Source organism: Vicia villosa, linkage group LG2, assembly GCF_029867415.1.
Source record: "Vicia villosa cultivar HV-30 ecotype Madison, WI linkage group LG2, Vvil1.0, whole genome shotgun sequence".
NCBI classification, from domain to species: Eukaryota; Viridiplantae; Streptophyta; class Magnoliopsida; order Fabales; family Fabaceae; genus Vicia; species Vicia villosa.
In genome coordinates, this window is record NC_081181.1 from 125566935 (window position 1) to 125579088 (window position 12154).

The window sequence follows — 12154 nt, forward strand, 5'->3', positions numbered from 1 at the left end:
AGCTAACTTTAAATTTAAATACGTATTTAAATAAATTTTATATCGTATCAAATTAATTTATCCGTCCAGCTTAACGGATTTTTGGCTAGTTTAATATTTTAAAAAATGAAATAGTATTTTATATATTATATGTTTTCCTATAAAAGTTTTAATTATAAAAAATCAATAATTAAAAAACTGTACAATATTTTATTGAGAGCAAGACTCCCGTGATATTTTATCGTATTATTGTTAATGATAATAATAAAAATGAGAAGAGAAAAAAAGCAAGGATGATGACCTATCCACCATGGATGATGAATCCATATCCACCATTAGCCATGGATAGACAGAGTGTAGGAATGGATGGAGTTGGATTGTGTTTGTGAGTGACAACTGAGAAAAAGAGTGAAGACACAACAAAACATTGAAAAAACAAATAAAAATGAACGCCACGTGTTACTTCTAACATGTGCAACCATTATCACAAGTCGCATTTGACATAGAGAAGAATGGATGTTTACTCTTCCAACACAAGATACAGAATATACATCATCCAACACATTCATTAACTCTTCTTAATTGCCTGCTGCTTTCGCTGAACAAACATATCTCTAACTTAATTACAATATGTTTTTCCTTAAATGACGACATTGCCCTTTTCTTAACCTTTTTCTGTTCTCACTTGTTGGTAGCTTTTTCTTTTCCTTTTCACTTTCAATCTCATTACTAACTTCCAACTAACAGCCTTTATGTTTCTCAATCAACACCAACCCTATATACTACCCTTTATTCCATATCTCTAGATTCCTAAAATCAATACTCCATCATTCTAATTGTTTTATAAAGCTGAAAAAAATTTATTTGATCTTACATTAATTAAGATAAAAAAAATGCAGTACACTATTTCTTTTATTATTTTAATTTTAGTATCTTACCGATTAATTTATCAATTTATCAGAATCAATCCATAGTTTACTAACGAGATCCCATTTAAGCCCCAAGTACAATAATATAATATATATTAATTCAACAATAATCGAACATGAGAGTACGAGAGAAACACACTCTCATGTGTAGGGGTAGTAAAGCGGGCTATCAGTCTCGCCTTATGCCCGCCAAAAAACGAGCGAGACGGACATGCCCACCAAGTAAAATGGACATAAATGTCATGCCCGTACCATCAAGATGGCGGGTTGACAGGCGGCGGAGTTACCTACCTATTTTTATTTATATATTTTTAATAAATTAATAGAATTTTTTACCTTTTAATTAAACTTTTCACTTATTTTTTAAAACATTTTTTTATAAAAGTGACTTTTTAACGAATTTACTTAAAAAAATATTACATATATTTATAAATAAATGTATAAAATAAACTATTAAGAATTATAATTACTAAAATTAACTAAAAAAAGAGTGAGTTTTGAAGGATTGACGGGTTTTGGCGGACGGCGGGCTTTGGTGGGGCGGATATGGTGGGCGGCGGATTTTGACAGAGCGGATATGGCGGGCGGCGGATTTTGACAAAGCGGGTTTGGCGAGCGGCGAGTTTTGACGGGGCGGACTTTGATGAGTGGCAGACCTAAAATCCCAATCCAACCCGTCATTTTTTGACGGGTGCGCAGGTCGGTCAGACGGGCCACGACCCGTTTTGCCACCCCTATTCTTATGACCTTCCTTCATTTAGCCAGTGGTATGGAGTGCCAGCTGTCACAGTATTAAGGGGTCAACCGTCTGTCTACCTGTCCATATCACGCCGTTAACTCCGTCCGTGAAGCAAAGAAATGGCATTCCGGTAATAAAACCACCAAAACATGGGCACTTCCGTACTTACAACTGTCCATCACATGCGGCCAATTACAACACTGTACACAACAGCACCGAACCGAAACTGTGAGCGATAAGAAGAAGAGAGAGAGAGAGAGTAAACAAACCAAGAGGTCTTCACAAGAGCAAAGTGCTTCTTCCCGCAAAGCAATGCCACTCATCACTTGAACTCTTTGCTCTTTTCCCCACAACTTTGACGTTTCTTTCGTCATTTTCGTGCAAGTAACTTTGGGCTACTCAATAAAAACTAAATGAATCTGCATTTTTTGTATTGGATTGTGAATTATTCATTTCTTTCGGTAAAAATGTTTAATCATAGCATTTAATGAATATTTATGTTTTAAATTTGTGTAGTTTAGTTATGAATGAATTTCAATTCAAGCAGATTTTTAGTTTATTTTATTTATTTTTTATTTTAATTTCTTCAGTGTCATTTTTCATTTTTTAGGTTCAATTTTGTTGTTGTGTGTGTCTGATTTTGTTATGATTTACAGTGTTCAAGATCTTGAAGAATAATGCTATATCTGGAAAATATTTTTCAGATAAAAGCTTGATCCAGCTTGCAATTTTGCTATTTGTTTAATCAAAGGTAAAACGAGCTTTATTTTTAATAATTTTATTTCAAATTATAATTAATTTTCATTCATGTTATTTTTAGGGGATATACTAATTTTTTGTTTTGTTTTTGTGATGATGTTTTATGATGAGAAATTAAGAATAAAAATTGTAAATGCAGTTTTAGAAACTAATATTGTGAGGTGATTTTAGGTTGAATTTCAGAGAGAATGGCATCTTGGGATCATATGGGGGATTTTGCGAATATAGCGCAGTTGACTGGTGTGGATGCTGTGAAGTTGATTGGTATGATTGTGAAAGCGGCAAGTACTGCAAGGATGCATAAGAAAAATTGCCGACAATTCGCACTGCATTTGAAGTTGATTGGTAACTTGTTGGAGCAACTCAAGATCTCGGAGCTGAAGAGGTATCCAGAAACTAGGGAGCCTTTAGAGCAGCTTGAAGATGCGCTTAGAAGATCTTATATGTTGGTTCATAGTTGTCAAGATAGGAGCTACCTTTATTTGTTGGCAATGGGGTGGAATATTGTTTATCAGTTCAGGAAGGCGCAGAATGAAATTGATAGATATCTGAGGCTCGTTCCTCTTATTACTCTCGTGGATAATGCTCGAGTCAGGGTATTTGTTTATCTGCTATCTCTTGTTGTGAATGGTATTTTTAGCTTCTGTATTTGTAAATTTGGTTTGAAATGTGGTTGACAATTGATTGTTTCTTTGGATCATTCAGGAAAGACTAGAATATATTGAAAAGGATCAACGTGAATACACATTAGACGATGAGGACCAACAAGCACATACAGTTATTTTAAAACCTGATCCTGACAGGGAAGATACTGCGGTGCTGAAGAAAACTCTTTCCTGTTCATACCCCAATTGTTCTTTCACTGAAGCGATTAAAAAAGAAAAGGAAAAACTTAACCTAGAGCTACAAAGGTCACAAGCAAATTTGGATATGAATCAATGTGAAGTCATTCAACGTTTATTAGATGTCACCAAAGTAGCAGAGTATTCTGTTCCGAACAAGTGTTCACCTGAAAAAAGCCATAAGAAAGAGAAGTACAATCACTCTGATTCCAATAATGACAAGGGTCTTTCATCGGATGAAAATTACCATGCAAAAGTTGATACTGTTTCGCCAACAAGGTACTTCATTTCCCTCTTCATCAGCTTAATAAGTTTTAGGTTCACTTAGGATATCATAATATTTAAGTCAATGTTGACCCACACACATCTGACGTACATGAAGGCCCAAATTTTACCCTTGATTTTAACTACTGTAAATTTCTTGCTTCTTCCATTCTTTTATTACTCTGCCATGAAGTCTGTAACTGTTAATTTTGATAATTAATCTGCCTTGCTATTTTAGTTATTAACTCATATCTACAATGTTTGGTGCTTATATGCATGGCCTGAACAGATTTTCTGTTTCCAAAAAAGACATGACCTCAACTCGAGGTGGAGGGTCATATCAACAGGAAGATTGGCACACTGATTTACTTGCTTGTTGCTCCGAACCCTCTCTTTGTATGTTCTCTCATGCTTGATATTTAACAGTTTGGTTAGCTGTAATAGAATTGTGTCTTCCATAGGTTTATTACATGTACATCATGTTCCATTGTGTCTTCCTCCATAGGTTTATTAGTTATTACCTGTACATTAGGTTCCATTGTGTCAGTTGCCATAATTCAAAAACCCGTTGTTACACTATCATGAATTGTGCGTAAAACAAAAACAAGTCATATATAAGTGCTACATGCATCCGAGACTTGTTTAATTGAAAGATTAGACTGTTAAGTATAATGTAAATTTTACTTTTTTTTCTTCTTTCACCACAGTTTACCCACTCAATTTCCCCTTATGTCTTTATAGCGTTCATGAGATTTTGTTCGACACTTAATTGGATGTATTGGACATCTGCATGAGAGTTAAAAAGAAAATTTTGAAGTAGGATAGTATGGCTTGTGCAATGTGCATGGAATAAAATGAATAATTTTGAATTAGGAATCGGAAGATTTATGTTGCTGGGCCTCTTTTTTTCATGTGAATCTTGTCAAGGTGTAGTCCTACTAAACTTAAAATCCCCTCATGTTTTAGTAAAAACAGATGGATAAGGAGCCCTCTGAACAGCAGAAAAACATGGAAATAATACCAAAAAAAATCAGTTAAAGATAGTTCTTCAATCTCTCTAAACTTTTCATTTTTTGGTAATCCGTATAGCATTTGATCTGCAGGTATGAAGACACTTTTCTATCCTTGTGGAACATTTTCCAAGATTGCTTCAGTTGTAAGAAACAGGCCCATGTGTAAGTTAGCTATCTATTTTGGATGTGTTAGGCTAAGTGATGAATCTACATTTGAGTAATTTTTCTTGCATACAAAGTTTCAATTTAGTGAATCAAGTTTCTATCTATCTTGACATTATACTGTGTGGGTTCAATTTAGATTATATACCTTAGAAAAATATTTTTGTTGGCTATCATGACTTGTGTGGGAAGCAGGCGTTATGAAATCATTGAAATATCTGCGCCTCTTTATGTTTTGAAGACTGAAGTGGAACCTTGAAGAAATTTACCAATAGTGAAGACATGATTTTCTACAATTCAGATTATTTATAAAACTTATGAGATAATGCCCAGGATTCTTTATATTGCTAATATATTTCTCATTGGTTGTTGTGCTTACCTTCAACCTGGTTAATTTCAAACTCTCAAACATCATTGAAATTCTGTGATTATGATTTCCGTTGTGTTTGGTCAGCCTCTGCAGAAGCGTGTAATGAATTGATGGCATATTCATTAATTTTGTCATGTTGCTGCTATACTTGTTGCATACGGAGAAAGCTTCGGAAGATGTTGAACATCACGGTAATGATTCCTTCCTTCTCTGCATAAACATGACTTCTTATCACCTCTTTATGCCCTGTGTTTGTAGATTTGTATATAGTTTGCTTAATGAAATTGCAGCCGATTTTATTTTTGTTCATTTTACTTTGATGGATAGAGTTCATAACTGCAACTGTTTTTGTAAACGGGGGATAGCAGCTGACTAGCAGTCATTAGCTGTATTTTTAGCATTATTAATTCTTTTTATGCAATTTTGCCCAGTCTTATACTTACCATTTCAAAATGGAATCCATTTGTCTAATTTTCAAGGCAAGTTGTGAAAAAAGTGTTTGTCGAGCCTTGGCACAACACTAAGGTTGCTGAAAACTGTCTCTCTACTTGTAGGTGTAATGTCCACAGCACAATAAAACTACTACACAAATTTATTTGTAAAGATTTGAGCATATATGCATGCTTAATACGCCGGTCTCTCTAAATTTTTCGTATTACTCACAATTACTTTTTTTGGTAGGGGGGCTTTGTTGATGATTTTCTCTCACATTTGATGTGTTGCTGCTGTGCCCTTGTACAAGAATGGAGAGAAGTGGAGATCCGCGGGATTAATGGTGTGTCCTCATATTTTTCATCTTGCTGTAATAAAATATTGTGAACTCTCTCATTTGCTAGCTTGTTGCACTTGTAAATTTCCATTTACTATGAAACGTTTTTTTAGGATTTTTAGGCATAAATAGTTATTGCTTATGAGTGCTCATGTGGCATATTATAACACCTTTGATGTTGAACCGTTTTGCAGGTGCTGAAAAGACCAAAACAAGCCCTCCACCTTCCCAGTACATGGAATCTTAAGTTAATAATGAAACTGTCATTTGGTTGTTTAGTGATTCAAGGGTCCTAAAAGACATTAAATAGAGGCTACTGGAATTCTGACTCGAAGGCAAAAACTATGTATTTTGATTCTCAACGTACCTTGCCTCTTTAAACTACATATGTATAGTAATTTGTTGTGTTGTATCATACTACTCGACAAAAGTAGCTTCTAGATTTACCTGATGTATCATTTATTAAAATTATTTTTCTGGTTTAATATAGTTTGAGTTAATTTCTTGGCATGTTTTGTCAACTTTTGTTGGATTTTCTTTGTCTAGTTCATTAGACCCAGTTTGACACGCCCAATTGCAATGCTACCATGCTGTTTGTGAACGTTTGGATCATGGGCTATTTCCCACATCCAGATAATCATAGAGTTTGGATCACAAGCTAACTTCCCATATCCAAATACTCAAATCGTCTCAATTTTAATATTGATTGCTGATGCTGGATTTGATTAAACTAACATTTGCATCCGTGCATTTTATTTGGGTGGGAATAAAATACTGATCTTATTTTCTATTTACGTTTCATATCTCCTTGGTGAAAAAAATCTTAATTAACAATACCTCTTGAATCTCTTCAAGTAGTGCTTGCTGCGTATGTTTTTGCGCTCACATATTTCAACAATAATGTATTCGTTCACTTGTAAATTTTCACAACAATGAAAGATCAAACATACAAATATTTATATAGTAAATCACTAAAGAAAATTTCTTTACCCACCTCCATATGGGGGTCACCCCCAGCGAAAATTCCAAAATACCCCTGCTTCGGAAATGAACTTCCGAAGCGCTTTTTTTTTTTAAAAAAATTTCCATAATTCGGAAGTGCATCTCCGAAAACACCTCATGGGGGGTGTCTTCGGGGATGAACTTCCGAAAACACCTCATGGGGGTGAATTCGCAAATGAACTTTCGAATTATGCAGAAACTGTGTTTTTTTTTTATGTTTTTTCTTAAACAGTCTCGCATTTTAATTAAACGCAAACGCCAAATAAAATAAGCAACAGATAAACTGAAAATACTAATATGATAAATCCAATCCAAATAATATATACAAACCGAAAATAATAATAATACTGTGCGAAAGATACAATCCGAAATCAAAAAATAAATAAACCCGACCACTACTGGGTGTGCCTAACCCTCTCACCCTGGGCCCTCCGCTGCCGCCTGTACCCCGCCGCACGGCCCGCATCAGTGACGATCATCTCCATCACGGCGACTGCCTCTGGACCGCCCTGATCAACGATACCTCGATCCAACGCGTCCCGCCCAAGCATCTCTATCCGCTGGCAGATCGACATGAGATCAATGGCGTGGTCATCCTCGGCCTGCTGGTTCTCCAGGATCTCCTCATGTGCTGGCCTAGGAGCGCCGGGAACGTCGGATCTCAGCAGAGGATGGGACACCCGGTAGAACCATGTGACGTACCCCTCCTCACTGTGCCAGTCCTGGGTGACCCGAGTGAGACGGTACTCCTCTGGTACCACATGATGCTCCCAGTCCTCCCATATGGCAGTGAGCTGCACTCGGGTCACAGTGTCGGGAGCAGCCTCAAAGGGTGACCTGGGTATCCGCTGCACGAATCCGAACTGATGCATGCACCGCTCAGGGAGATATCGAACCATGATGCCGGTCCCGCAAGCCAACCAGCCTGAATATAGTGCAATGCCGTCAAAGGGGACAATCTGAGCGTAGTCGCTGAATGGCCTCCATGTGACGTCGTCATGCATCGTGCGGTCCAAGTACAGACGGTATGGTCCCACCGCATCGTTCCCCCTCTGGAGAGCGTATCTGGCGGCCCTGGGCATGGCGTCCGCGTACGCAGGATCGATGTGAAAGCCGTGGATGCGGGAGAAGTAGGAGATGATCCAGCTCTGAAACAGAAACACGATAATGTATTAAAAATAAATACGAAACATAAATAAATAAATAAATACGATAATGTATTAAAATAAAACGTACCGTAAGCAGTGTGCAGGATCCGACCAACTGCCTCGTCCTCCAGTTTGAGGCCTCATTCAGCTTCTGGTAGAGATATGCCAGAGTAGCTGACCCCCAGTTCCACTAGTGAACGGTATCCAGGTCCATGAAATAGCGGAGGTAGGTCACGTCGACGTACCTTGCACTCTTGTCCACAAAGCAAGCAGCGCCTACCACATGCATGTACCAGCACCGGAGAGCGCAGCCGCGGTGGTACTGTGTGAATAGGTCGTCACCCGCCTGCTCGGCATCGGCCGCCGCGTCCAGGTGGTGCTCGAAATAGAGGCTCAGTGTGATGAACCGGATATGAGGCCCAGAAGTCGTGATGCACTCAAAGTCAGCAACTTCGAGCTCCATGCCCAAATAGAGCGCCATCCACTGACTGACCTCGACCCTCTGGATTCGGGAGTGGTGCAACAGCGGCCCCCTGATGGGAAGGTGGAGAAGACACTGCACGTCATGCAAGGTGATCGTCATCTCCCCCACCAGCAAGTGGAAAGAAGACGTCTCCTTGTGCCAGCGCTCCACAAATGCCCCCTGCATGCCGGTGTTGATGGTGGTGTACCCGGTCATGCAGAGCCCGCTAAGCCCTGAACCTCGCACATGGTCGTTAAACCACTGAGCTGCTGGTTTAAACATGTCATACCCCAAATTTGTCCTACCCTTTTACTTTCATCCGGCTTAGGCTTTTCATTCATGTACATATCCCATTAGGTCATTAACATAACTCATGCATTCATTAATCAATAACTTTGCATTGGATCAAAGATCTTGGAATCTAGGGTTTTATATGGTTGTTCATTGTGGGCTTCTTTCTCTTAAAGCTACAAAGTTTTTTTATGAAGATTCATCAAGGGCAAGAGGACTATGGTTCTTATGTGCAGTGTCTACAATCGTTAATTCTACTGAGATTCAGTGGTTTCTAGGTTGAGGTGTTTCTATGTGCTCTAACTCTTCTCTTCTTCAAAGACTCCTCAATGTGTTCTTGTTATGATTAATTGAAGTTCACATGCGGATTATGACATAAAGAAAAGTGGCGATCAATGCTATTGTCTGTTCTCTCCTTTGCTTATGACTGGTTTCTTACTGAAGTTGTGGGTTCCTTAAGAATGAGGATTAATTTGGATTTGAAATTTGATTCAATTGATTCCATAAATTCAATTCAAAGTTCAAGATTGATTGATTGGATCCAAGGTCTTAAATATTCGACATTTGATTGGCGAAGGAATTGGTTCAAGCTAGAAGATTCATTTATATGGATTTTTAGCATACAAGAGTTCAAAAGCAAAAGTTGATTCATCATCATGTACATGGCTTACAAGACAAAATTCAATACAACAATCCACAATCATATCATACAAACATAAACTTCCACCAAATATTTTCCAAACCTCCAGCACTGTGTATACACAATTCAGTAACCATTCAAAATCACTACAATGTCAACTTTGTTACATCAGTAATATACCATGTCTCCATTACAAAATGAATTCATTATAATCTCCCAAACTTCATCACAATTTCACTCAAAATCCAATTCCAAAGTCAAAACATTCATCCTGCAACAGCTATCAACGCGAGGTCGGTTCAGTTCAAGTTTGCATAAGACTCAGCTCCGATACCTACAGGTAAAATGCAAAGTTAACATCCACAATTATTCAAGCACAAAGCCAGTCAAAACTAAATGCACACATTCATAAGGCCATGTTCAAAATCCACACAAGAAAACAATCTGCAATGGAGAAAAGAAGACCGGCTGCACACAAAATAAACTAAATTGGTTCAGTCCATCACTTTAGAACCAAAGACTGCATTTCACACTCATACCGCACATACACAATGCATTGAAATTACCTAGCACCTGCACTCATCACTATAACAGTTACACTAACAGTCACAGCCTCATTAACATCGTAACTAATTACTAACCAGCCCCATAATTTCCCCAACAAAATAATCTGCAGCATACCTACACTTTTCTGAATTAATTCAAACCGTCAAATCCTGCATTCACAAAAACCAAAGAAAAAACCACTGCATTCGCAAAAAGATCACAAACAAGTTCAATTACTCACTTGAAGCAAAATCACACACTCACCAATTCTGACCCACACTCCATTTGTTGCAGCCCTGCATATTAGAAAAGGCCCACACTTGCAGCCGTGTCTACAAATCAAATAAAACCAGCCCTGCATCAAGCAAAAAAGAAACATGTTAGTCCCACATTCAAAGAATCAAAAATGTGCTGCAAACTTAGTCCCACATTCAAGAAAGTGGAAAAATGCCTTGTGAAGCTATAATGCTGAGTCCCACATCTAAGAACTCCTAATGATTACCCAATCATTACAATATAAAAGTCAGTGCCACCATTCAGGAAAGAACACCTAAGCACTATCACCATCATTGTCTCGCTTGCAGACTTTGAAGGAAGGATTGTGAAACTCCAGTTCAAACATTCTCACTCCCACACCTCCTACATACACGCACAGTGAGGAAGCCACTGAAGCTCACTATCAGAGCTTCAAGAGGCTTGTGCTTGGCCTCTTCTTTCATCACTCAGCAGTTTCATTCATTCTCGGCAATCTCTCAGGATCTCTCTCCGCAGCGCACAACAACAACCCCGCGCTCAAAACTCGCACGAAAAAAAGAGAAGAAGAAGGAGAAGTCAATACGAAAATTAACGGAGAAGATCGAGGCTTACCTGAAGGAGTTCATCGTTCTTCTGCGCATTCAGAAGCTCGGGAACACTCATTTGGATTTCCCTTCACTTCGCTTTCGGTCATCATTCCAGGTGAGTTTCCGATTCTCTTTGATATTGCGTATCCCCCATGCTCATTGAACGATAGCTTCCATTATCATCTTGTAATCACGCTTCTTCTAGGGTTCCTAGGGTTGGTTTAACCTCGATTTAGAGAATTGAGTGAGTGAATTTAGAGACGAGGTGAAGAAAGGTACGCGGTATGGTTGGTGGAGTCTTGTTTTGATCCACGGTGGCGCACCGTTAAGGTCTCATCGGAAAGGAGGTGCTCGCCGCCGCCACCATTGAGAGAAGAAGAAGACTTAGTCTGAGAATTAGGATGTGAAACGGCGCAAAACACAACCCTAATTCCCTTTTCTATTTTCTTTTTTTTAATTTTTTAATCTGTTTAATTAAATATTTTGTTTAATACATAAAGCTGAAATAATTGAATCTGGATCAATCCCCATGGGCCTCAAACGAGCATACTGCTGAATACCCCTCCATCATGGCCCATTCCACACTTTTTTTTGGCATGAAGAAAAATTGAACAACAAAAGTAATGGCTGGGCCAATACCTTTGGGCCCTGCGCGTAGAATTGTTTTTCACCATCAATTTCAGTATTCCCCCCCCCCCTGTTTCCCCTTATTTTTCATTAACAATTTAGATTTTAACTAGTTTTTGTTATTTCTTTTAGTAATAAAAATGCTGATTTTTCTACTATTGTTTTAGACCTTTAATATAATTTTTGACATATAAAAATGTTCATAAAAAATGCTAGTTTAGGCCAATTCTTTTAATTTTTTTGCTTAATTAGAAATAGTTCTTTCATAAAAACCATAAAAATAATAGTATTTTTAATTCATTTTTGTGATATATTTTGACTTGTTCTTTTTCATGCCATTTTCAATATTCTACTTAGCGCTTTATTTTTCATGCTTCTTTTAAATCCTAACCTTAGGTAGAAACCATGATAATAATAAGTAGAATTCCCCATTCATATTAGGCTAGATTTCTTAAGCTAGTTCTTTTTCTTTTCAACTTTAATCCATCTAAAAATACTTGAATAAACTCCCATAAAAAAATACCAAGAAAACTCATAAAAAATGACTAATAAATACTTTGACTAATAAAAAGGGAATGGAAGCTTGTAACTTCCCTTGCTTAAGGGATGTTCGAGTGCTTGGAGCTCCCTTGCTTAAGGGTTCCATTCAGGCGTAAGTTCCCAACCTCTAAAAAACACAAACCAAAGAGTAACTCGAGTTTCCCTTGCTTAAGGGATTTCCTCGAAACACTCAAACTCTCTCTCTCTCTTCTCTCGCTTTCTTAAGGGC

The 12154-nt window shown here is 37.8% G+C and overlaps 1 protein-coding gene across 4 annotated transcripts; it reads left to right on the top strand.

The window, feature by feature from the left end:
* Positions 1–1828: 1828 nt before the first annotated feature.
* LOC131652012 (protein MID1-COMPLEMENTING ACTIVITY 1-like) lies at positions 1829–6331 on the top strand. Of its 4 annotated transcripts, none has more exons than XM_058921774.1 (9): positions 1829–2108; positions 2352–2398; positions 2578–3002; positions 3112–3527; positions 3802–3908; positions 4616–4687; positions 5142–5248; positions 5739–5832; positions 6021–6331. In XM_058921774.1, the coding sequence occupies exons 3-9, from the start codon at positions 2595–2597 to the stop codon at positions 6071–6073; spliced, it is 1257 nt and encodes a 418-aa protein (XP_058777757.1). In that variant the 5' UTR covers positions 1829–2108; positions 2352–2398; positions 2578–2594; the 3' UTR covers positions 6074–6331. The 4 variants fall into 4 exon arrangements, with proteins under 4 accessions (XP_058777757.1, XP_058777758.1, XP_058777755.1 ...); XM_058921775.1 differs by having other exon boundaries at positions 1829–2031; XM_058921772.1 differs by having other exon boundaries at positions 1830–2108; positions 2304–2398.
* The last annotated feature ends 5823 nt before the right edge of the window (positions 6332–12154 follow it).

Excerpts from the sequence above, each read along its gene's own strand:
- LOC131652012 (XM_058921774.1), top strand. The coding sequence starts at position 2,595 with ATGGCATCTTGGGATCATATGGGGGATTTTGCGAATATAGCGCAGTTG. Across the intron at positions 3,528-3,801 it reads GATACTGTTTCGCCAACAAG|ATTTTCTGTTTCCAAAAAAG; the intron begins GTACTTCATTTC and ends TGGCCTGAACAG. Across the intron at positions 5,249-5,738 it reads GGAAGATGTTGAACATCACG|GGGGGCTTTGTTGATGATTT; the intron begins GTAATGATTCCT and ends TTTTTTTGGTAG.